Source organism: Daktulosphaira vitifoliae, unplaced genomic scaffold (genome assembly GCF_025091365.1).
Source record: "Daktulosphaira vitifoliae isolate Bord-2020 unplaced genomic scaffold, ASM2509136v1 Scaffold_1, whole genome shotgun sequence".
Classification (NCBI taxonomy): domain Eukaryota; kingdom Metazoa; phylum Arthropoda; class Insecta; order Hemiptera; family Phylloxeridae; genus Daktulosphaira; species Daktulosphaira vitifoliae.
In genome coordinates, this window is record NW_026099572.1 from 34571001 (window position 1) to 34597979 (window position 26979).

At 28.3% G+C, this 26979-nt stretch overlaps 4 protein-coding genes across 6 annotated transcripts; 3 read left to right on the forward strand and 1 right to left on the reverse strand.

The window, feature by feature from the left end:
* Window positions 1–483: 483 nt before the first annotated feature.
* Window positions 484–8153, reverse strand: LOC126894370 (uncharacterized). 3 transcript variants are annotated; one of them, XM_050665330.1, is made up of 4 exons: window positions 7240–8153; window positions 6717–6914; window positions 3503–3625; window positions 484–503 (listed from the first exon to the last, which is right to left on the reverse strand). In XM_050665330.1, the coding sequence occupies exons 1-4, from the start codon at window positions 8003–8005 to the stop codon at window positions 499–501; spliced, it is 1092 nt and encodes a 363-aa protein (XP_050521287.1). In that variant the 5' UTR covers window positions 8006–8153; the 3' UTR covers window positions 484–498. The 3 variants fall into 3 exon arrangements, with proteins under 3 accessions (XP_050521287.1, XP_050521286.1, XP_050521285.1); XM_050665329.1 differs by lacking the exon at window positions 484–503 and having other exon boundaries at window positions 3239–3625; window positions 6765–6914; XM_050665328.1 differs by lacking the exon at window positions 484–503 and having other exon boundaries at window positions 3272–3625.
* Window positions 8154–15875: 7722 nt separating this feature from the next.
* On the forward strand, window positions 15876–17964 carry LOC126910474 (uncharacterized). Its single transcript, XM_050693082.1, has 2 exons — window positions 15876–17648; window positions 17717–17964. The coding sequence occupies exons 1-2, from the start codon at window positions 16712–16714 to the stop codon at window positions 17962–17964; spliced, it is 1185 nt and encodes a 394-aa protein (XP_050549039.1). The 5' UTR covers window positions 15876–16711.
* Window positions 17948–20735, forward strand: LOC126894359 (uncharacterized). The gene is made up of 2 exons (XM_050665310.1): window positions 17948–19063; window positions 19105–20735. Exons 1-2 carry the CDS (start codon window positions 18209–18211, stop codon window positions 20557–20559), a joined length of 2310 nt encoding a protein of 769 aa, XP_050521267.1. The 5' UTR covers window positions 17948–18208; the 3' UTR covers window positions 20560–20735.
* On the forward strand, window positions 20683–21973 carry LOC126910481 (uncharacterized). Its single transcript, XM_050693094.1, has 2 exons — window positions 20683–20923; window positions 20959–21973. The coding sequence occupies exons 1-2, from the start codon at window positions 20683–20685 to the stop codon at window positions 21846–21848; spliced, it is 1131 nt and encodes a 376-aa protein (XP_050549051.1). The 3' UTR covers window positions 21849–21973.
* Window positions 21974–26979: the final 5006 nt, after the last annotated feature.

Sequence of the window (26979 nt, forward strand, 5' to 3'; positions counted from 1 at the left end):
TTAAAGTACGCTTAAATTATGATATATGTGTTTCTTTATTTATTTCTATTTCTAAATATATTTTCTCAATCATTTGTTTAAATAAAACATTTTATGATTTAGAATTTTTATATTTTTTCTGAGCATTAAATAAAGTAAATAAGAAATATTGTTTTAAACTTTTTTAAAGATTCAGAATTTTTAATGTATTAAATAGATCTCAATGTTAAAAGCATCTATTGTTTACAGAGCGAGAGTAAAATAAAGTTAAACAAAATAAAAATTGACAAATGTAAGCTGTATAAATAATTATATCTCACCATTTACTGTTTTAAAACAAAAAAATGTAAATTAGAATTTCTTAAACTAGGAGTATGGTTTTTTTGAAATTTTAAAATATTCAAATCTTATTGAGAATATATATTATTATAATTCATATAATCTACAGTTTTATACTGATGTTTCCAACTCGATGCAAAGTTCAATATCAAAACAATTATTACAGGTCCAAAGTTCTAACTATACTGTCAACATATTAAAAATTATTAAAATATTTAGAAATTACAGTAATTTTTTAAAATTTCAAGACCTGCATTTAATTTAAATTTCTTTGTAAAAGTTATTTGGTAATAGTTGTACCCAATTAAAATATTATCACAAAATATAAGTAAAATAAATTTATAAATATAAATCCTTAACTACCGACGTGCGGTTTTTATAGACCGCATCAAATTTTTATTCACAATTTACTATTTATATATTGTTGATACTTGTATTTTTTTTTAATGTACCTTTAAATGGTTGACACCTAGTTATTAATTATATGAAGTACAAAAGTACAAACTGGTAGACCGCACATCAGTAGTTATGTAATTTATTAACACGTCGGTAGTTAAGGGTAAATTAAATATTAAACTATTATCATGTAAATTTTTAACTAATAAGAATCAGAGTATAAGGTGTGATAGTTTCCAAAAGATAATTTTTTTCAATAATAATAAAATTATAAAGTGAAATATATCACTACGCATTTAAAAGCAGAATTTGATGTTTTTCCTAGTGGCACAATTAACCAGAGCTTATATATAAGATAATGATATAATTAAGAAAATAAGATCNTTTAAAGATTTAATTTAACAATTTAAAGTTATGACAGGATGTCTGGCATGGAAGCTGTTATTATTGTCGAAATTTAAGTTTTGACGTAAACTGTCTTNGCTTATATATAAGATAATGATATAATTAAGAAAATAAGATCTGCATTTAAAAGTAATTAACAATTTAAAGTTATGACAGGATGTCTGGCATGGAAGCTGTTATTATTGTCGAAATTTAAGTTTTGACGTAAACTGTCTTATATTAATATCATAAATAGTAAAAATTAATACGTATTCTTCATTTATATGGAAAGTTTTAATTTTTGTAATGGAATACATTTTTATTAATTTTATTTACTCTTCAAACCTGATATTTAATTTGTTTATTATAATGACTAAAAATTAATTTGGTTTGAGACTATTCTAAGATCATCGTTTGATGCCAAATTGTTTATTGGCGTAATATGCTCAGTGCTTTGCATTACGCAACTTGCATTTATCAATGAAAAATTTATAATTTGTATTTCATATTCTTAAATATAAAAAATTAATTTATCTGTTATAATACTTATATTACTGTACGCTTTGTCTTATTAATTGTATATAACTCAACTCAATAATTATTAATCATATGTATTATCTTAAAATGACAATCATGTAATTTCTAATTTTGTCACAAAAAACATTTATTGACTAAAAGGCGCTTACGACAATATCCTTAAAAGAAGGGTATTTAATATACTATAATAAGTCCCAACAGCCTGACGAACAACTTGGATATTGTTCGATTATACATCGAATATCATCTTGAAGTATTCAATACTTTCGTATACTTTTTGTTTTAGCCGCCGCCCCGTGATGATTTAGTGATAGAAATATTTCTAATTGCACAAACAATATAATCACTTAATTATAGATGATCATTTAAAACTTTGTACTTAAAGCAATAACCAGTTAAGCCCAATTTTTTTAACCATTTTTTAAATTATAAGAGTGTAGGACTCTTATTAGAACAGAAGTACGCAGACAGAATAATTTCTATTCAAAATTATTTTTTGATTGAGATTGACATAACTGATTGTTACAACAATATTATTCTACTATAATATTTTTTTTTATTCTTAAATTTATTATAATGAGGTACATTAATACCTATAGAAACGATATAAATTTATAAATATTTCATTGCGAAAATTTTATAGGTAATATATACTTTAAAATAAAAGTTCTAATGTAGGTATTAACCATCCATCAAATATAAAAAAAGGTCTATTTTAGCTTTAATAATTGTTTTCTCATAAAAACTATTTTATATCATAGCTATTAATTTAACTGAATAAATAAAATATTTATTTGGTTTTACATTTGTACTAAAAATTCATATAATTTATATACGTGTTTTTACTTTAATAGTTAAAAGGGAAAAAATAAAATTGTAAAATATTTAATAATTTAAATAAAAAATGCGTAACTAAAACTTATTAAAATAATAATGACAGAATTACACTGATAATTAAAATTCAGTCATATAAAAAGTATTATTATAGTTCTATAAAAACAAATATTTGAATTTTAATAAGATTTATTCGTTTTATTGTAATGATATTACCATTGCCGGTCATATAGTATTCAATTACAGGAATAATTCCACATTGATATACTTTTTTTTAAGTGCTTATACAATTTTCATTTTATATATTTTAAAAACTTTATAAATGATAACTCAATTCAAAAGTTATGTTGTAGTAATTCAAGTTTAGGAAATTAAATTTTAAGTCTTTGTTATTATTTATATGTAAAAAAATGTGTCAAGGTATTATTCTAAAAGAAATAATACATTTATACATATTTAATTGTCCTTACTAACATCTTGATTTACGAGTAGAATAAATAAATAATTCAAATAAAAAATTTTTAGGGTATGAAGCACAGCTCCCATGTTGATATTGAAAATCTAGGTTTTTCATCTCTGCTATGGCAAAATAATTTGTCAGCCATTCGACAAAAATGAGAGTGCGACCGAAAAATGGCTAGTAAAAAAATACTATTACCGCGTCTTACTTACACTTCTTCATATAAAAGGTTAAATTAGTAAAGCTGTAAAATTATGAACAGACAATATAGCACAATTTTAATTTAATATCCAGTATCAGGCATATAAAAGCAATGATTGCCATAGTAACCTAATCAAGTTTTCATAATGTTCATTTTTAAATATAATTAATAAAAAATTTAATTTGTACAAACAAGGAACTTGTTTATTTAAGGAATAAAAATATTTAGAAACGAATCAAAATAATATTATTTAAAGATAAAACCAGAATAGATTTATTCATTATCTTGTAACTTTACACGCAATGAATCTTTGATAGGGACGTCACATAATGTACAACTATTGTTATCAATGCATTTACTGCAATACCAACCATCACCACATGGTATCATTACGTGTTTGCTTGGAGGATCCACATATTTTATTTGATTGCGGCAGCTTATACAACGTGCTTCTCGTCCATCTAAGAAACATCTTGGTGGCAAAGACGTAAAATCTAATTGCAGATATTGAAAATTAGTATTTCTAATAAAAACGTTTACATGAGTTACTTAGAACTTATAAAGGCTTATTAAGTAATTAAGGAAAAAAAAACTGCACAGTCTAAGATGTTATTAATGAAATAAATATATATATAACATGTAAGTATAAAACAATGGAATATGCACTTGTAAACGCCCTTTCAAAACCAGTTCCACGTTCACATTTTTTTTTAGGAAACTTCAAAATCTTAAATTATAGAGAAATAGTGGACGATTTATTGATAAACTATTTAAAAATAGGTAAAAAGAATTTTTTTTGATTTTATCATTTTCTGTATAAAAAATACATGATATTTTTAATTTTATCAGGAAAAGGGTTGAACATGTCATTTAAAATACATTTTCTTTATGAACACTTATATTATATACATGAAAATCTTGGAAATGATAACGATAAGCATAGTGAACGTTTTCACTGACAAATAAGTGATATAAAACGTTGTTACTAAAATTTTTGTGATAAAGCAATGAAGGGTTGGGTTGGGTTGGGTAATAAAACCTATAAAAGAAATATTAAGACCGATTCGTCTCATTTTTAATTCAATAAAATTGATTCTTTGGTAATCATAAATGAACTATAAAAATATAATAGCAAAAATTATAATTGTATTTTTCTTTTTCGAAAAGCAATAAGTATATAAATAACTTATTATTTATTTATTTGTTTAAAAACATATGAAATTTATTTTATTAAAAGTTATTTTTCTAAATCTATGTTAGAACAATTTCAATTTTCTTAATTCTATTGAAAATAACTTAATTATTTTTACTATTCTTTCTACTAATCAGGACATAATTAAGGCAATAGGAGTTGATGATGCTATTGTAATTATTCACCAAAAACGTTTTTTATGATAGTAATTTTAATCACTGTCAGATATCATTTATACTTGTCCCATCTATTCCACGTCTACATTGTGCCACGACCCCACTGTATTACAGTTTATCAAATAAATATCTCCACAAAAAATAAGAGATTAACATTCTTTTTATACTAAATTACAAGTAAAATCATATCTTTAAAATGAAACATTGTTTAATCAGCATAAACCAAAATATATTTTGTTAAACCTCGTTATTAAGCTGATTTCAAATCTGCAATTAGATTTTTTCCATCGCATCTTTTTTTGAGATTATTAGTTATTTATAAAAACAAATATTCACATTTTAAATTGTGTCGCTTCGTGACACACGATACACAGCGAATCGTGCCATCTTATCAGCCGTCGCCCTACTTGACACTCTACTTGACTGACCTACACTGTGTGGCGTATGGCATAGTGCAAAGTCAAGCAAGTGCCACACGGCTAACGACGACCCGCCGCAAATGATACGTTATCTTCTAATAAGTTTTGTATCAAGCCATTCAATTTTAATAAGCGTTTGCCATAAAAGTAAACCACTTTATAATTTCTTCATAAAATTACAATACTTAATTATTAGTATCAATTTCGTACTATATTTAATTGTTATAGTAGATATTATTCATTTATTATACTTATAAATCATCGAATTATTAATTAGGAATAATGAAGGAAATAGGAGTTAATTTAAATTTTGGTATAATCCACCATTTTCTTAAAATTAGACACTATCTACAGATCTGCATCGAAATTTTTATTATGATAGTGATTTTAATCAATTCCGTCTATACTTATTCCAATCGTGATACGACCCCACTGTGCTATTTTTTTACATACAGGCAGTTTGCAATGTATAGTAAAATTTGACGGTATAACAAAAACATACAACATAGGCTACACTCAAAAATAAAATTAATTTGGATTATTTTTACACTTATATTGACCTTTATTCGATTTTGATTATATCTTTATTAAGAATAAACGTAAAAAAATTAAAAATAAAGATTATTTAAGTATTATAGAAAATGTATATTTTAATTGAAAATAAAACACTACTATTAACAAAATAAATTTATCCTTTACATTTGAAACGACAAAACATTTAATGCTACCAATGAAAAGCTAATTTTGCAATATCTCAAAAAATAATTTACTTTTTGAATTTTGGACTTGATTTTCAGACTCGGCGAAAGATTTTACATAAAAATGACGACTATTATATGTCATGAGTTAGAAAATATTTTTTATCTTTAAACTAGTGGTTTATATTATAATATAAACCAAATATACAATATATCAACCGAAAACAATTTGTAATTCTGTGGGTTATACTCAAAAGCTTATATGTCATTAAAATGGTTGTTGAGATTTGTTTATAAAATGAATCGAGCTGAATGTTTACATCAGATTAAATCAAGAAAACAATTAAAATTCGTCTTCTGTCCTAGGCAAGATTTGTTTAATTGGTCAAGTTGGCATACCTTAGTCTGATATAAGATAAACTCAAAATTGCGTTATACATGTTTTTCTTATTTAAAAGAGAGTAATCTTTTGCCCTCTTGAGAAATTTTGGATGTGATTATTAATTGTTCTATTGAATAATTTGAAATATATTGGAATGGAAAAATATGTAAAAGGGGAAATCGACCACGTGATCCCTCTCAAAGTGAGTTAACAAAATTTATATTTATATAAGTAGCCACATTAAATAGCTATTTTTTTTAGCTCTTTTCTTATAAAAAGTGTCAATAGTTAGATGATTATTTTAGGAAAACTAAAATTTTTGGTAGATATATTATATTAGTGGCGTGGCCAAAATGGAGATAAAGTGACTCCTCCCCACCATAATTGATAACACATAATTTTAATGCTAGTAAGAGTATATGATAAGCAAAAAAAAAATATTTAGTCCCATCAAGCTAAAAAACAAAAACATATTTATTTTTTCCATGAGTCGTTAATAGATAGTTCATTTAAGAAAGTTTATCACTTTACTTTGATTGCCTTTAATTTGTAATATCACTTACTACTTATACATAGTTTCAATAATTTATACTAAAATATTTAAATACTACAGTCACTTATTGTTTAAATAATATAAAACAGTACGTAAGACAGTATTAAGAGACGCTAGTAATAGTAAATTCATTAATGTTTCAGTAAATAATTATAATTTATATACCTTTTTCAACTATTAATGCAGGTGTTTTTATATGAATATCTTGAGTACCTGTAATCGGTTGATGACATACAGGACACTGTTTCATAACTACACTACAATATCTACAGCTCCACCCATGTCCACATGGTAAAAAAATGTAAATAACTACAATATTACCACTATGCGATAACTTCCTACACCCAGTGCATAAGGTTTGATCTGTAGCAAAAATTAAAAAATTATTAAATACTTTTATCAATATAAATTTATACTAATTTTAAAATTTAGTTTTCAGTCCAAAAGCATTTTAAGTATATTTTTATCGTTTTGAAACTCATAAAAAACTATAGTGAACGACTCCGAAGATTATATTAACCGAATATATTTAAACTATAATATGATTTTTTCTAAATCAATATTTAACAAATTGGCCATTAATTCTTTTATTTAAGAATAAATTTCATAAATCATAAATTTTTTTTTTTTCATAAAAAATTATGTTATGTTATAATAAAACGTTATAAAAAAAAAACTTCCTTCTTACATTTATATCCAGTTATATTTTTGAAAGCAGGAATATGACTCGGCAACGCATCCTTAATAATTGTATCATTATGTGTTTGTGTCATTATTAAGTTGTCTATAGTCATATTATTCATTAATATTTCAGCGGGTTCTGTTAAAAAGTATACTTTATCTGTCATTAAATTTTTGCAGCTAAGTAGATCACTCATGTATTCATCGTCGACATTATTAAATTCGTAATTCTTATATTTATGTTCATGTTTTTTGTAAACATTTAAAATACATTCATATGGTTCAAGAGATATCCATTCTTTATTAAATATTATTACAAGTTCACTAAGATTTTCACTAAATTGATCTAAGTAAAATGATATATCAGCACCTAATTTATTCATTTCTATTGCAAACTCACAGAACTGATAGATATATGTAACGCCTATACTTTCAATAGCATTCAAAATGATTATATAAGCCAAAGAATATTTTTTTTCTGCCACACAGTTATAAACCACATCTTCCAATCTTCTATCTATTATTTCTATACCTTCATAAGGAACTTCAGCATAATCTACTACGTGACTGTAAGGTACTGGACAAACCATTACACCATTGTTTGATTTCATATAATAAGGATGTTCTTTGAGACTGACATTCATAATTTTTGGGAATTCCCTTTGAAGAATTTGAACGTCTGCATGTTTGATATTTGTTAGATCAACATCACAAAATGTTTGGTTAATTATTTTAATAAAAAAAAGTGTTAATTTCACTATATTAAGTATCATATTATTATTTTAAAAGAGTTTTCAACAATTCTTAAATTTCACAATAGTTCATCTATTGTGAACAAAATTACTGAATTTCAATAGTTTTAAAATAAATTATATACTAACTAAATATTTTTGAATTACAAAAATTACTGTAACAAGAGTATTTATCTGATTATGTCGTTGAATAATATATGAACAATTATAATTTATAATAAAATGTATTAATTATTTATATGTGCAAAAATTTTAATTTTATTATTTAAAATAATTTATGGAAAAAAACAAGTGTTCATTTAAAATAAATAACTCTATTTCTTATAATTCTATTTTGAACAGTATATTTTGATTTAATTAATTATATTGGTATTCATTTAATTTAAATTTGTTTTAATATTTTGCAAGATAGTTAAACTTGCAAAGTTCTCGTCAGAACGTCTTTATTAAAGAAAATCTTTAATATATAAAAAAAACATATATTTGATTTGACTTTCAAAGGTCATAATCCAACACGACAATGTTAGCTATGTATTCCGAAAATTGTATGGATTTTGTCTTAAATAACAAATTACTCATAGAAATCACAATTTCGGATAGGTTTTTTCGTCTATAAGTACATTGCATTAGCTTTTATTTGATATCGGTTAAAAGAGCTCGATTTCTTATAACATTATCAAACATTTTTTGATATTGTCAATCGTCACAATACCTTGAATAATAATTAGATTTTCAAAAAAAAATATGCTTTGATCAAGGCAAAAGCATGAAGTATTATCAATAAAAATTTTACACTGATACATACGGTTTTCAAAAAATTATATCAATATAAAGTGAAAATTAAAATAGTTGCTGTGATATATTGACCTATCATTACGATTCTTATGTGTTAAGACATAAACTATAATATAATTATTATTTATCAAGTAAAAATTATATTTTCAAAATCTATAATATTATCTTTTTATATATCATTTAGATAAATCGGTCCAATTGGATCGGAAGTGTTGGCGTACTAGACAAAAAAAATCGGCAAAGTAAATAGCTGCTGAGTTACGCGCCGAAGCTAAAAATTTTAATTAACTCTTGTATTTCACCTACTCTGTTTCACACACAAAATTTTCAACGAAACGATGGAGATAATAACCAATTTAATACCAATGTCAAATCTGTCCAATTAAAATATTCCAATAAATATAATTAATAATGTAGCTGATATCAAGACAACAAATGAAAACTTTACTGCGAATGGAGACTCAATTTTACCTAAAAAAACGTATCCTAAAGTGCTATCGAAGGTTACAAACGATGAGAGGAAAAATGGTTTGTAGTTATTTTGTATAATGGTAAGCACTGCTTGTAAGTTAATGCATTTATTAATATTTTTGTAATTTTCTGATAACACTTATTCCAATCCAATTTATTATAAGATATTACAAAAATTACAAACAAATTTTCTGAAAAAAGAAAACAATTAACCTCTTAATAAAAATACATTTTCGATTGTTAATTCGACTAAATACACATGAATTTTGTTGATTATTGCCTTGAAAATACATTTATTCTATTAAATTAAATTTATTATGACCTCTTACACTTCCCTACTATACTATTGCTTAGAAGTCCATAGTTTATAACTATATCTCATTTTATAGATATGATTCAAGACTTTATATATTCAGAAGAATCTAACCAGTGTTATACAAAAAATGGTGGCGTACTAGTAAAACGCGAGAATAGACAAAAAACTATGCCTGACAAAATAACTGACTTAAATCAATCAATAAAACATGAATATTAAATGACTCAAAATTGGAAAACATCATTCGAAGTATTTATTCATATTTTAAATTATTATTCTATAAAGATATATAATGACTTAGTTTAAAAAATAAGGAAGTGTATAACCGGCTAAACAACTTATTAATTGTCTTAAAGTATCCATAATGTATACCAAAATTTTATTTAATAGATAAGATTCAAGATTTAATACCCGAATTCATCCAGGGATTTGTTCAAAATTGTTTTTTGAGAATCTTTCAATTACATGATAAAAAATAGTAGTAGTCCAGAAAAACGTAAAGAAGAGGAAATAAATATGAACAAACAACTAACCGAGCCGAAGGACTTGCGGCAAATTAATGGTAAATCTATATTTTTTAATTTTATAAAAAAAACAATAAGAAAATGCTTGTATATATTTATAAATTTAAGTAGTGTATTAAATTTATTATAATAAGTAATCTTGTATGTTTTCTAAACATGAAAATTTTATATATTTTATTCCTTTAGCACCGCCACTTTTCTAAAATTTACCAACGCTTCTAAAAGCGGATAATAATGTTAAATACAAAGGTAAAATTGATAGATCAGCAGGTCTACCAATAAACCTTATGGATGATATAAAACGTGGTGTAAAATTGAAGGTAAAATGTTTCACAATTAATTATTGAGTTTGATGCAAATTCCTTATTATAGTTTAATGTAAGCAAAAAAATTCCTATAAGTCGTGTTTTCCCAAAATAGTGATTATAGTTAAATTTTTTAAATGCTTCTTTTTTTGTACTAATGAAATGGATCATATATTAATGGATCACATTTTTAACGATTCCTAAAACATTTTCAATTTCAAATCAAATTAGTTAAGATAATTTGAGATAATTATATTTAAATCGAAATATTTAAAAATATTAAAACATTAGTATATGTGTTTGATTTTTTAATTTTATATAGCTAGTGAAGTTATTGGTTAGAGTTATAGAAAATAGATGGAATTTTGAACACTTCATAAAAATAAAGAATTTTGAATTACAAATCAAGTTAGATGAAACAATTTCATTTGAATTTATTAAACCCTAGGTGGTGATTACACAATCTGTTGCTTGACTCAAGTAGTCAAAATAAAATACTTAAAAATATATATTCAACCTTAATAAGTTATTTTTAATATTTTATAGCCGGTGAAGCCAGTGGTTAAAGTTATAAAAAAAACAAAGATAGATGAACAAGATAGGCAAAGAATGAACCCATTAGATATTGCCATGTTTCGTCGGGCAAATATGATGTCAAGCAATTTTAGCTCCGATTCTTCGTCAGAATACTTTTCTCTAGATGAATGGGATTAACTAAATGAAAATTAATCGAAAAGAAAAGCCTGAATAAATAATGTCAAGTTGTAATAAAAAGTCAACCACTCTGGAGTATAGTAGGAGTGTAATCGAAAGGTGACCAAGATGAGCTGAGGACACCGATTTGCTTAATACGGACAGACAACTGGATACAAACGGATTAACCCTTCATTTTGTACTAACTAACTAAATTCTAACAGCGATGTTGGATGTTGTTGGGAGAAACTTTTTAATTACTCATTTAGTATTATTAGCCTTACTAATATTTTTGAATTTTTTCGTTTTGTATTCGACATATTGTTAAGATTTTTTCTAGGAATAAAAATAATTGCAGCAAAAAAAAAAAAAAAATTGGATAAAAATTATAACTATGGTCTTACCAATTTTATTATATTATAATATAATATAATGTAACCCGTAACTACTGACGTCAAACTAAAAAGGGCAGTTTTGTTTTAACGGTCGTTATAGATATAGATTTCAATACTACCATTATTAATTTTGTCAATAACATAACTTATTTTAAACGACCACTCGTCTATCGCCAATTGTCAATATAGTCAACCATCTCCATCTCACTTTGATATAAACTAACCGAATGTATTAGGATTCTGGTCAGATGTAACCTGTGTGCGAAAATTCATATCGGAGACGTCGTAGTGATATCACTTAGAGAAGTTCGTTTCTAAGTTTAATAATACATTTTTTTAAATTTATGATGATGGAAAGTATTAATAACAAAAGAAAATAATTAATCTGTGGAGTGTATCAATAATTTTAGTAAAATTATAAATATATAATGTATAAATTACGGAATAAACAGCGTTTAATGTGTGAGTGGCGGAGAGGGACCGAGTCTTCCTTTTTATTTGGATTTCAATCTAACGTCCTCTTTAAGTCGAATCCCGAAATTCCGGGGGGCGCTTTAATCTTGAGCACAGAAAAGTGGAAATCGTTATTATAAAAAAATTATTCAAATGATCAAAAAAAATATGATTGTAGAAGAACTTAAATTATAAAATTGATAACAATTTTATGACTCGATCGTAATAAACCTACGGTTTATAAAAATAAATCAAATTATATATATCATTTTTATGGAAAAATCATTATTTAAAGAAAATACATACGATAGGTGTTTAATAATAATAATTTATGCTGTATGTATAATATATGTGTTACACATATATAGTTATTATAATATTACGTTATTTGATATGTATTATAGTAAATTAATGAACGCAGCACTCGGTGGTACTCGTGCGAGTTCTTTAACGTTCGTTGTTTTACTTAGTCGAGGAAAAGGAATAAGGTGAGTGGACTGTATGAATGTATGTAGAATGAATTTTCAAAAAATATAACAGTTAAATATATTATACATGCATCATAAAATCTTATACACGCCAATGTGGATAGGAGGGGGGCACTTAATACTAATGCCACAGTGGTGCCGATATAAACAAATATTAAATCATTAATGTAAGTCTTAAAAAAAAAATGAACAAGAATTATACTTATCGACAAATTGAAACGGCTGGTGATAATGTTGAATATTGAAAGGATCAATTAAAGTCGAATGCAAGTGACCGGTCAACGTGTACAATATGTTGTAAACGGTACTGTGATGTATCTCGACAAACACATAGACCCAATGGCGATATACTGAGCGCACAAGGCTGTGACAATTGCAAAAGTGATATTTTAATTTTACAACAGAACTAATACAAAACTGCTGGCTTGCAAACGCCATAGAGCTTATAGCTAAAATGCGCCAAGATGGCGACAAAAATGAAGACATAGAGAGAGAGAATACCGACAACAACTCGATGTAGCACAACGATAGCAAAAGTAATCACAACACAATTTCTCGACAGCACATTCGACCGATGTGTATCCAACATTACATATCATATTATGTATGTCTAACCCTATCCACTTTAAAAATCCCAATTAATATTACTATTTATCAAATAATTAAATATGTAAACAATTCAATTTGAAACCTTCTCTCTATGAACAATTTTTAACTATAAGTAGTATATATTACACAACATGAATTATTTATGATATATTCAATAATTAAATACTAAAAAGTTGTGTACTATCTTCTATTATTATATGTTTTTAATACTATCAAATATTTTTTAAACAGTGATTTTAATTTAAATCATATTTTTATATTATTTTATACCCCTTATAGATTTTATACAATATATTGTTTACTATCACCATAATACCTTAATAACTATTACATTATTTATTTTCGATAAGATATTATTTAGTCAACTTAATCGAAGTGGTCGAAACATTGTCTTATGTATCGTCCTACGTAACAAAATGTTGATACGCCTCTTTATGCATATTATAAAGAACACTTAAAGACAAACTAGTTAACACTAAAATATTTGACAAATAGTAAACAGGTTTAAATACAAGATCATTCGTTTGACACTAGCTACTTTATATTTGTATAATATAAATGATATTTTTTCTAAATAAGTCCATTAAATAAGCAAACTTTAACCCAATCATGTGTGTAGTAACTTATGAGGTCCTGGAGTATTTACATTAAATTAGGGCAAATTGAACAATATTTGTTCAGAAGTTTCTAAAGTCGCGTAATTACCCCTACACTTGATGTATGCTTTGTATGCTAATAGACTTCATATACATCTCAAGTGCAGTACTTCTAAATTTGAGAAAGATACATTAACTAGGATGAATAGAAGAATAAAGTTTAATAAGAATTAAGAGTAATTTTTACTATTTACCTGATTAACAATTGACTTATCCATAATTTAACTTCAATCTTTAAAAAAAGATGTTTACACATAAGCGTGCAGAGAATAAGTGATGGCTTATAAAGTTCTTGCTTGAGACGCGCGTTAAAGTGTATAGTAACATGTCAATGGGAGTTTGGTGTCAGTCATATCTACACGTGACGACGTTTAGCTTTGATAAGGACAATATTTAGATATCATATGTGACCCTCTCTGCAATTCATAGTGACTTCATGCGGGAATTTTTTTAAATTCAATTTTTATAATATAATTAGACTTCGCGTTTGTGACCTCAGCGAGATAATGAAAACTATGCGAAGTCAAAAACATTGATCGCAACTACTAAGTTGTGGCTACGTCTAAGCGTTTTCAAGATTTTTATTTAGACTTCGTATATCTTATTGTTATATTGTATATTCATCAATAATTGTATTGGCATAGACGTTAAAGTCGACGTATGCACATAGAGATTGTACATTTAACATGAATTTACTTAGTATTTAAAATATAATACAATAATTTAACTTTATTACATAAGGTGATCAGTAAGTAGGGAAATGACTTTCTATTGTAATAATTGTATAATGTATGTAAATCATAAAACTTGAATACAGAATACAAATAAGAAAATAGGAGATCATGTAGCTTTTGAAATAATCCGCCAATTTTTTAAAATTAAAGAAAGATATAGGCTAAAGAAAATGTCAACTTTTAAATTATTTCATAGCATAAATTAAAGGATATAGTAATTGTCTTATAAAAAATAGTTATTATTATTTTCAATTACTATGACACAATAATAGTTTATTTTTTATGAAAATTTAAGTCTAAATATTCAATATTTAATTATTTTGCTTTAGAAAAATTTAAAGTGTTAATAGTGTTTGTATTTCTATAAAATATAATATGACGCCCAAAAAAGGCGTATTTAGAAGAGTTATAAAATTTGTTAGGAAGTTATGTGCCAGAAAATCTGAAAAAAATGTTGACAATATTACTGCGAGTGGAGACTCAGTTTTACTGAAAAAAACATATCCGGTAGTGCAATCCAAGAGGAACATCGATGAAAGGAAAGATGGTTTGTAGTTATGAAAAATTATAATTACTTATTTTTCAGTTAATCATCATATTAAGTAAAATTAAAACTATATTAAAAATATTATTAATTTAAAAAATATTAAACTCAAAGCCACAAAAATCAATGAAAAGTCGCGGATACGTATTTCGGAAACAATGTTACCATTATCAACGCTAAACACATACTGACACCCCGACTAGAAAAAACTCCCTTATATACCCCTAGTGACCTTATCACCTAGTGACGTCATCACTAAGTAATATTATCACATTTTTGCCAGTTTACACAAGTTTAATAATGAATTTTTCAGTGGGCCAAGATCCCAATTAATTAAATTGTTTTTATTTTTAAACATTTCTATTGCTTCTCTGATATTAAGTTCTTTGTAATTATTTACGTTTTTAATTAGTTTTATGGTTTTAATAGAGTGATTATGTGTCAATAAATGTTCAGCCACTGGAGATTTCTCAACTTCTTGATTTTTAATATTTCTTAAGTGCTCTTTAAACCTGACCCCTATATTTCTTTTTGTTTGTCCTACGTAACATTTATTACAACTTTCACATTGTATTTTATAAATGCCTGATTTCCCCCCTTCATCTACCTTATCTTTAGGGTTACCTAATAAATCTCTTAAATTATTACTCTTAGATGTTACCAAAGTAATACCAAAATTCTTAAATATTTTAGTTAATCCATTTGAAATGCCCGGATAATATAAAATTGGTGATCTAATTTGGCGGGCCAAAACATTACTCTATAATACGTTAAAATTTCAAATGCATTTGTTCGATCTATAGTTTGTCTTTTTTTTATTTGAATGTAGTATCGTGATAAGCGCGTTTATCCGGTGCGCACCGGATTTCATTTTTGTAATAAATAGTCGAACGATGTCTCGTCAACGAAAAGGACGGCACGACGTACACGCCAAACATGTGTATATAAAGTAAAGTAATAAACTAAGTTAAAGGTTTAAGTTTTTATCGTTTTTTATTAATTAGATAATTAAAAGTAATTTCGAACGGTTTTCTACAGTCCACTTTAAAAACGTAACATGGTCCTTCGTCCGCGATTGTATACCAGCGTCGTGAGATCTTTTTAGTTTATAAGTGTCGATTGATAAAGATTAATAGAATCTTTATCGAGGTACAGTTTATTCGTAAATCAAAATACAATTGATTTGCCTCTGTGCTGTGCTACACAACTTAGTGTATTGCACATATAGTAACTGTGCGATTTAAAAATAGTTGATTTTCGTTTAATTTTTCGTTTTGCTTACACAAATCAGTGAAGCACTTAAGTTCACCATAAAGTGTACTTGAAGGTCATTGGGACCAACGTACATGTGTGTTTTTTCACACGAAAAGTATTAATATCAGTGCCATTGTCATTCCAATTGGATTACCTCTCGAGAAAAAGTCCAGCGTTGAAAGAATTAATAGAAAATTTGGAAAACCAAGGTAAGAGTCGCCTTCCTAATTTTTCCTGTCCGTATTTATTCTAGTATATCGTATATGTGGTTTTATCCAAGTAAAAAAAAAAAAAAAAAAAGTAAAGAATATTATAGCAAGTGCGTGCGTTAGTATAGTAGAAAATTCCTAAAGATAAGCTTACCTAATAAGCGTCTGATTATAATTTACGAGCTATATAGTATAGTATAAGTGTAACGCGATAAGTTATTGAAAAGTTTTTTTTTTTTTTTTTATTTTCATCGAAACGGTATTCTCCCATAGCTGTCGAAATGAGTGATATTATAAATCTAAATAAGCGTAGGGGACAACTTAAAGGTTCAATAACAAGATTTTTAAGCATTGTAAATACTGAAAATCCAGATTTAATAAATATTAGGTTGCGTAGAGAGAAGCTGGAAGAAATATGGAGTGAGTATCAACAGGTACAATCGGAAATTGATATAGAAGAAAATGTAGATGAAGAAGAACAAAATAAATATAGAGAGGAATTTGAGGATTTATATTTTGAGGCTCAATCCAAAGCGGTTAAACTTTTGGAACATCCGATAGAGTCGCCTATACGAAAATATAGTGATACGTTGCCGATGTCAAGGCCTAATTTAATAAGCAATTGTACACCACACCCAAGAATAAATTTACCTCAGATAACTATTCCTACATTTACGGGTGATCATAAGCAATGGCCAGTATTTTTCGATTTATTTTTATCTCTAATACATAATAATAATGATTTAGCAGAGATACAGAAGTTTTTTTATTTACGTTCTGTATTAGCTGGGGAAGCGTTGTTAAGCATCCATTGCTTAGAAACAACTGCAAATAACTACCAGACAGCGTGGAATATTTTGGTTAAACGATATAGTAACAAAAGAATAATGGTTTCTAAGCATGTAAAAGCTTTATTTGAGTTGGAGTCTTTGACCAGCGAATCAGCAGTTAGATTGAAAAGTTTAGCGGATGAAGTGTTGGGGCACATGCGAGCTTTGGAGTCGCTTGGCCAAGAGCCTGAACGGTGGGGCCCTCTTTTCATTCATTTAATTTGTTCGAAACTCGACAAGAACACATTGCAGGAATGGGAGTCTATTTCACATAGTGAAGAAACAGCGGAAGTGTCACATTTAATTGATTTTGTTGAGAGGCGATATAAGGTTTTAGAGGCTGTCGAAAGTGCTCGTAGCATACATAATAGAACTAAATCTGTACAACCTCATTTCATTGCAAAAANGCTGTCGAAAGCGCTCGTAGCATACATAATAGAACTAAATCTGTACAACCTCATTTCATTGCAAAAAGAAATTATCAAAAATCTACCTTAGTAACGTCGGCGTCTACTTTAAATTGTTATTGTTGTAACGAGCAACACACTATATATCGGTGTCCGAAACTGTTGTCGTTGTCCATTTCAGAGAGAATTAAAAAGATATCTGATCTGAATTTATGTAAAATTTGTTTATTATTACACCCTAACAAAAAAATGTTATGCACGCCGATGCGTTCAATGAAAAAATGGTGCAACTACTAAAATTAAAAAGGTGTAATGTACATCATCATATTAATGGCATTGGAGGCACTGAACAGCATATTAGGCATAGCACCACTGCTACGGTCAGTTCACGTTGCGAATCATTTCAATTGATTACCTCTTATTTAATTGTAAAAAATATATCAAAAAATATTCCGTCTTCATTTATTAAGAATAGCTGTGTACAACCACCTGATGATCTGACACTTGCTGATCCATCGTTTATGTTCCCGCAAAAATAGATATGCTAATAGGCGCTCAGCATTTTTACGACATATTATGTGCAGAAAAGATAAAACCAAACAGTTCGGGACCTATATTCCAAAAAACGCGATTCGGTTGGGTAATATCTGGACCAGTGTTACAGCAATCGCATTCATTTGTAGTAAATTGTACAAATTGTGAAGTCGAGCCTCTAGACGATTTACTTACGCGATTCTGGCGAGTAGAAGAATTCGATAATAGAATTACACACGCGTTAGAAGAAAAGCAATGCAAAGTATTATTTGATCGCACTGTACGTCGCGGCGACGACGGTCGTCTTATAGTTAAATTACCGTTTAAAGATAGTGTATTGAAGTTGGGCCCATCTTATGATATAGCATTGCGGCGTTTTCTATCGTTAGAAAAACGATTACAAAACGATTCTATTTTAAAAACCGATTGTGTGCAATTTTTAAAGGAATACGAGTTATTGGGTCATATGGAACTAGTTACAAATGTTAATTTTATTTCAGCTAGTAAAAGTTATTATATTCCACATCACGCTGTGCGTAATCCCAATAGTTCTACTACTAAGTTACGTGTCGTCTTTGACGCATCGTGTAAGACTCAGTCTGGTCTCTCGCTTAATGAAGTTTTACTGAAAGGACCTGTTGTACAGGATGATTTATTATACATACTTGCTAGATTTCGTAAGTATAAAGTTGTCTTAACAGGAGATATAGCAAAAATGTATAGACAAGTATGGGTAACGCATGAACATCAAGATTTCCAACGTATTTTATGGCGTCCTGAGCCTGATCAGCCAATTCGGACTTATCGTTTAAAAACGGTGACGTATGGCACAGTGCCAGCTTCATTTTTGTCCACGGCTTGCCTAAACAAATTNGGCCAGCTTCATTTTTATCCACGGCTTGCCTAAACAAATTAGCTGAAGATAATGTGGATAAATACCCAGCAGCATCTGAGGCTATATTAAACAATTTTTATGTTGACGATTTTTTAGGCGGAAGTGATACGTTTGAAAATGCCGCTCGTTTAAAAGAAGAAATGTGTACGGTGTTAAACAAAGCTGGTTTTGAATTACGTAAGTGGTCGTCGAATGAGCCTAATTTAATCAGCCAACTACAGGTAAACAACGATAATAGTCATATAATTGCTAATAACGACGGACCGATAACAAAGGTACTAGAGCTTGTATGGAATGCGTATTCTGATACTTTACAGTATATTGTTAAAAATATTTCTATATCTGGGTCAATAACGAAACATTCAATTTTATCGCATATTGCCTCAATTTACGATCCGCTTGGTTTACTTGGTCCGATAATAGTACAGGGCAAATTTATAATGCAAAATTTATGGCAACAACAATTAGAGTGGGACGAACCCGTTCCTGTAAATATAAAAAATGATTGGGAAGCGTATGTGAAAAAACTTGGTTATATTAATAAAATTATTATTCCGCGTAAAATCATTGGCGAGCAAAAAATTGTCGAGTATCAGGTACATGGTTTTTCGGACAGTTCCATTCGTGCGTATGGAGCGGCGTTATATTTACGCACCACGAATGAACACGGTCAACATACTGTCCGTCTTATTTGCGCGAAATCCAAAGTAGCTCCTATAAAAACAGTGTCTTTACCACGTCTCGAATTATGTGCGGCACTTTTACTTGCGCGATTGGCGCAAAAGGTGGTTAAAAATTTACAAATAGCTAATTGTAAACGATTTTTGTATACTGACTCAAATATTGTTCTCGCCTGGATTTCATCATCTTCCGCCAAATGGAAAACTTTTGTCGCTCATAGGGTGGGCGAAATACAGGAAATAACTTCAAGAGCCGAGTGGGCGCACGTGAAATCGCAAGATAATCCTGCGGATGTAATATCTCGTGGTTCTTATCCCAAAGAATTGTCTAAGTCGTCCTTATGGTGGTCAGGGCCACAGTGGTTACAAAAGGATTGTAAGGAATGGCAAACCACGGCCGAGGCAATAAGTAATTTAAATTTACCTGAAGTCAAGTGTACTGAAAAGTATAATTCTATTAACTTAGTCGCGAATACAACACGAGAAAATTTTTCCTTATTAAATAGGTGCTCAAATTATCAGAAAATATTGCGTGTTACCGCGTATTGCTATCGTTTTATTTATAATGCCGGACGTAAATCGGATCGAAAAATAGCGTCTTTAGAGGTCAGTGAATTAAGTCAAGCGAACCTAGGACTGATAAAGCATGTACAAAATGATTACTTTTCTTCTGAAATAAAAAATTTAAATCACCCTACGCCTTTTGTTTCTTCTAAAAGTCCATTATTTCGTCTTAGACCTTACATGAATGAAAATGGTGTTTTACGCGTAGGAGGCCGTTAAAAAAATGCTGTTTCCATCGATATTTATCAACGGCATCCGATTATTTTACCACATAAAAGCACATTTACAAGGTTATTGTTTCAACACGAACACGTCAGTCTTTTACACAGCGGCCCTCAAGCTATGCTAGCGTCGATTCGTCTAAAATACTGGCCTATAGGAGGACGTAGTATTGCACGAGATGTTTTTAGAATATGTGTAATATGCTTTCGTTTAAAGCCAGTTGTAGTTCAGCCCATTATGGGCGATTTACCAACAGACCGCGTAGAACCAGTCCCTCGCGCGTTCTATAAGTGTGGTGTAGATCTTGCAGGTCCTATAATGATTCGTACTAGTTTATTGCGAAGATCTCAACATGTAAAAGGTTACATAGCTATTTTTGTGTGNAACATGTAAAAGGTTACATAGTTATTTTTGTGTGTTTTGTCACAAGGGCAGTTCACATAGAGCTTGTCAGCAATTTAAGTACAAAGGCATTTCTTAATGCATTAAATCGTTTTTTTGATCGTCGAGGCAAAAGCCATACTATTTACTCAGATAATGCGACAAATTTCGTTGGAGCTCAGCGTCATTTGAAAGAAGTTTACGATCTATTTTATTCAAAAGAGCACCAAGACGCCATAAATACGGAGTTGTCTAAGCATGGCGTTCAATGGCGCTTCATACCAGCTCGCTCCCCTCATTTTGGCGGGTTGTGGGAGCGTGCCGTTCGCTCGATGAAAAATTTATTATATAAGGTAATGGGTGAGTCATATTTAACTTATGAGGAATTAACAACAGTACTAACGCGCGCTGAGGCTTGTCTTAACTCACGACCTATAACTCCTTTATCCAACGAACCTTTTGATTTATCTTATCTTTCTCCTGGTCATTTTTTAATTGGCGACTCCCTTATGGCAGTACCAGAACCAGAGTCCAACACTAAGCAATTAAATCGGTTGGATAGATGGCAGCGCGTCACTCAATTATCGTTGAATTTATGGAAACGTCGGAGCAAAGAGTATCTTGGGCATTTGCAAGAGAGGGTAAAATGGGCCAAAGAGAAAGGGCCTCGCTTAAATGTTGGAACGGTTGTCTTGTTGCGTGACGACAACTTGCCCCCTCTGAAATGGAGTATTGGGCGTATCGTGTCCGTTCGAGAAGGAAGGGATGGAGTGGTGAGGTCGGCCTTTGTTCGAGCTGTTAATGGAGAATATGAGCGAGCTGTCCGCCAATTGTGCCTTTTACCGTTTGAGGGTAATAACTCATCTCCAGAAGTTTTCATCCCAGTAGTTAGTCCAAATTTGTAAAAATATGTTGTTATTATCTGTTTGTTGTCAATTTATTCTGAAAATTTTTACTGTCGATGATTTAGTAATATTGTTTAATTAATTAATTTTTTATTATTATTATTATTTTTTTTTTTTTACACAAAATGATTATATTTGTAGTTAAAATATTACTATTACTTTAAATTATTTTTATCTTTATCAAAAATAGTTATGTTTAGGGTTGTTAAAATTTATCTTACACTGTATTTTGAAATTTGTTATTTCAAGGCGGCCGGCGTGTTCGATCCATAGTTTGTCTTTTTTTTATTTGAATGTAGTATCGTGATAAGCGCGTTTATCCGGTGCGTACCGGTTTTTTCATTTTTGTAATAAATAGTCGAACGATGTCTCGTCAACGAAAAGGACGGCACGACGTGCACGCCAAACATGTGTATATAAAGTAAAGTAATAAACTAAGTTAAAGGTTTAAGTTTATATCGTTTTTTATTAATTAGATAATTAAAAGTAATTTCGAACGGTTTTCTACAGTCCACTTTAAAAACGTAACAGCATTCACTATTAAAACACAATTTCAAACATTTTATTATAATCAAATAATATGTTCACTTTTGAAAAAAACAAAGTTAAGATCCTTACAATAAATAAAAGATACACTTCAATTTTATTAAATAGTTAATATATTCAAAAAAAATATGTGACTAAGGTTAACAAAAATAAAAATATTCAAATTATTATTGTGTAAATAAGTTATGATAGCAAAATTATCCTATTTAGTATATTAATAATATTCAGTTAATAATAAACTGTATAAACGTTTACATGTTAGGTACGATTAACATGTACACTTGGGTCTGGATTTTCTTTAAGGGTTAATATACATATTGATTATGTAAATGTAATATTTAAAAGTAGATAGATTTACTTGTACCTAAATTGTTTAGCTAAACAGCTAAAATAAGCACATTATTTTATTTAATTTACTTACACAATTCACACACTATCTAAAAAGCTTAATTTTCAACAACAAAAATTTATTCACAAATATAATTACAGAGAACCCCTTTCAAAAAGTCTATAGTTTATAATTATAACTCATTTTATAGATAAAATTCAAGACTTAACGTCAGAATTTATCCCTTCAAGACAATGTATTTTAAAAAATGGTAGCGTACCAGTAAAACGCGAGAATGGACAAGATACTATGGCTGACAAAATAACCGATTTAAAGGAGTCAATAAAACGCGAAATTTTAAATGACCCAAAATTAGAAATTATTATTCGAAGTAGATATTCATATTTTAAATTATTATTCTATAAAAATATATGATTTAGTTTAAAAAATAACGAAGTATACTCCGACTACACAACATATTATTTTTCTTAAAGTATCCATAATTTTACCAAAATTTAATTTAATAGATCAGATTGAAGATTTAATGTCCGAAATCGTTTTGGATATTCTTCAGAAATATTTAATGGAATCTTCCGATTACTTAATAAAAAATATTAATGGTCAAGAAAAACACAAGGAGGAGGAAATAAAAATTAACAAAAAACTAACTGAGTCGAAGGACTTAAGGCAAAATAATGGTGACTCTATATATTTTAATTTAATAAAAAAAAACAGCAAAAAAATTATAGTACATTTATAAATTTAAGTACAATACAAATATGTAAATTTTATAGATTTTATTCCTTCTGCTCCACCACTTCCCCAAACTCTACCAACGCTACAAAAAGCAGAAAATAATATTAAAAGCAAAGGTAAGGTTGATAGACCAGCAAATCTACCAAAAAATCTTATAGAAGAAATTAAACGCGGCGTGAAATTGAAAGTAAAATGTTTAATAATTAATAATTGAGTATAGTGCAAATTATATATTATAGCTTTATGTAAGCCAAACAATTTCCTCAATATATTAAATGAGTATATTAATTATAACAGTTAATTTTTTTAATGTTTTTAAATATATATATAACATTAGTATATGTGTTTGGTTTTTTAATTTTATATAGCCGGTAAGTCCAGTGGTTAAAGTATTAGAAAAACCAAATATAGATGACAAAAATCTTCGAAGAATGAACCCTTTTGATAGTACTTGTATATATACATAAAAAGTCACTGTTTATGTTATCTAAATATGAATATTTTCCAGATATCATTCCTCCAGCTGCTCCACTTTCCAAAACTCTACCAACGCTACAAAAAGCAGAAAATAATATTAAAAGCAAAGGTAAGAGTGATAGACCAGCAGCTCTACCAATGATTCTTATCGAGGAATTAAAACGTGGTGTAAAATTGAAGGTAAAATGTTTAACAATTAATAATTGAATATGGTGCAAATTCTATATTATCGCTTAATGTAAGCAATAAAATTTCTTAAAAGTCGATTTTTCTCTATATAGTGATTATAGTTCATTTTTTTAACGTTTTAAAATGTTTTTTTTGTGCTTAAAAAGTGGATCATATATTAATGGATCACATTTTTAACAATTCCTAAAACATTTTCAATTGCAAATCAAGTAAAATAAAATTATTTAAAATAATTATATTTAAATCGAAATATTTAAAAATATTAAAACATTAGTATATGTGTTTGATTTTTTAATTTTATATAGCCGGTGAAGTTATTGGTTATAGAAAAACCAAAAATAGAAGAAAAAGATATGAAAAGAGTAAACTCATTGGATAATTCTTGTATATAAACATAAAAAAATCACAATTTATGATATCTAAACATGAAAATTTTTCAGATTGTATTCCTTCAGCTCCGCCACTTCCCCAAACACTACCAACGCTTCTAAAAGCCAATAACAATACTAAGAACAAAGATAAGGTTGATGGACCATTTCTACCAATGAAATTATTGGATGAAATCAAACGGGGAATTAAATTGAAGGTAAACTCTTTTCACAATTAATCATAGAGTATCGTTAAAATTCTATATTATAGCAAAATATAAGCAAAATAATTGTTTAAAATCAATATAGTATTTTAATGATTATATTTCAATTTTTTCTTATCATACTTATGAAGTGCATCATATATTAATGAATCGCATTTTGAACACTTAATTAAAATAAAACATTTTGAACTGAAAATCAAGTTAGATGAGATAATTTCATTTATTTTAATTATAATTAAAATATAAATATTTAAAAATATATTCAACCTTAGTAAGGTTTTTAATACTTTATAGTCGGTGAATCCTGCGGTTAAAGTTATAAAAAAACTAAAGATAGATGAAGAAGATAGCCAAAGAATTAACCCATTAAATAATGCCATGTTTCGTCGGGCAAGTATGTCGAGCAGTTCTAGCTCTGATTCTTCATCAGAATATTTTTCTCTAGATGAATGGGATTAATTAAATAAAAATGAATCGTAAAAGAAAAGCATGGATAATTAATTATTTATGACTTAATATTAATATTAAATCATAATTAAAAAGTCAATCGCTCTGGAGCATAGTAGGAGGATAATCGAAGGATGATCAAGATGAGCTGAGGATACCGTGTTGTCTAATACGGACAGACAATCGAACACAAACGGATCATCCCTTGATTTGTACTTACTATGTTTTCAAAACCAGAATCATTAACCAAATGCTAACAGCGATGTTGGAGGTTATTGGGAGGTACTTTTTAATTACAAATTTAATATTATTATCCATACTAATCTTTTCACATATTTTCTTTTTTTATACAATATATTGTTAAGATTTTTTTTGATAATAAAATTAATTTAAAATGTAAGATGTTATTTAATTATGATTTATGTTACTTGTACTTAAATTCTAATAAACTAATTCAAGTATTAATATATTATTGTTTTGCATAATTTTTATATTATTTAAGTTTCATAAAAAAATGTTTGGCCTTTATTGGAAAAAAAGAAAATGATCAGTTAAATTAAAATAATAAGATGAAATATAGTAAAACAATCAGATTAATCCTTCTCATTACCTAATTATGTAAGTTATATTTACATAATACATACTTAAACTGTTCTATAGTGATTAGTCTTGATAAAATGGAAAAAATAATTTTTTTTAACTCCTAAAAAATTCAATCAACTAATATCTTTCATGTTTCTTCATGAGTGGTTTAAATTTGAATAGTTATTTAAAAAAAAAAAATTTTAATCAAAAAGATCTTTAAAATTATTCTATAGAAGTCTTAAATTTATGTGTTTCTTTTTAGATATTTGTTTAATTCTCTAAAATTAAGGGTATTTATTTAGTAGCGAACGCCTTTACCAGAGACCTAGTGGACCAGTTATCACAAACACCGTTGATTATTATGTTATATCGTGTGACAGCTGATATCTAGAGTCTTTGCTTTCCTCATCCCCTTGCCCACCCAGCATGGCAAATCGATGACCTCCGTGTCAATTGTCATCCGTGTACATTTCATCGTCTTAAATCAGTAAGTTGTATGTTTTATGTGTCACCTTTTTTTGTAGCAAGCGCCTTCGCTTGAATGGTAAACCATTCGGCCATTGTACGCCGTTATTCTTTTATTTGTTTATTGCACCCTTGTGCTCAAAGTTAACGTGTACTTGCACATCTCCAGTGATTGGGCCCTGATCATTAAAAAATAACTTCATTGTCGTAGTCGCTTTTCCGCCGTCTGTTTTCCTCTGCCATGACGTGTCTGGATCTACACTCTGACTCTTAATACTCAGATGTTCAACACCATTACCACAAGACGTCATACAGTCCACTCATAACTATCAACAAGTTCATCTATTCAGCTGAGTTTTATGTTATTTTTTAATGCTATTTATTATTTGTTTAATTGAGTTTAACTGTTTTATGCCGCTTGGCCAACCATTAGTATTTAAGGGCCCCTCGTTATCCCTTATATTTATGATACTCTTTGAAGAACTTCTAATACATTTAGTATAACCCAGATGACCCTCTACCACTCCAATAATAGCGATCTAAACAGGCTTAAGGTAAAACGACATTCTAGTGCGGTGCACAGCTAACCGTCTTACAGTCAAGCTGTCACGTACGAAATAGTATTTCTTGTTTGATTTTTGGCGTTTAAACGTTCAATCAAATTATAATCGGGTTATTTTGACGCATAGGTTAACAAAATCGGTCTACTGAGAGCTGATTACTTTCATGGAAAGACACAAAAAAAA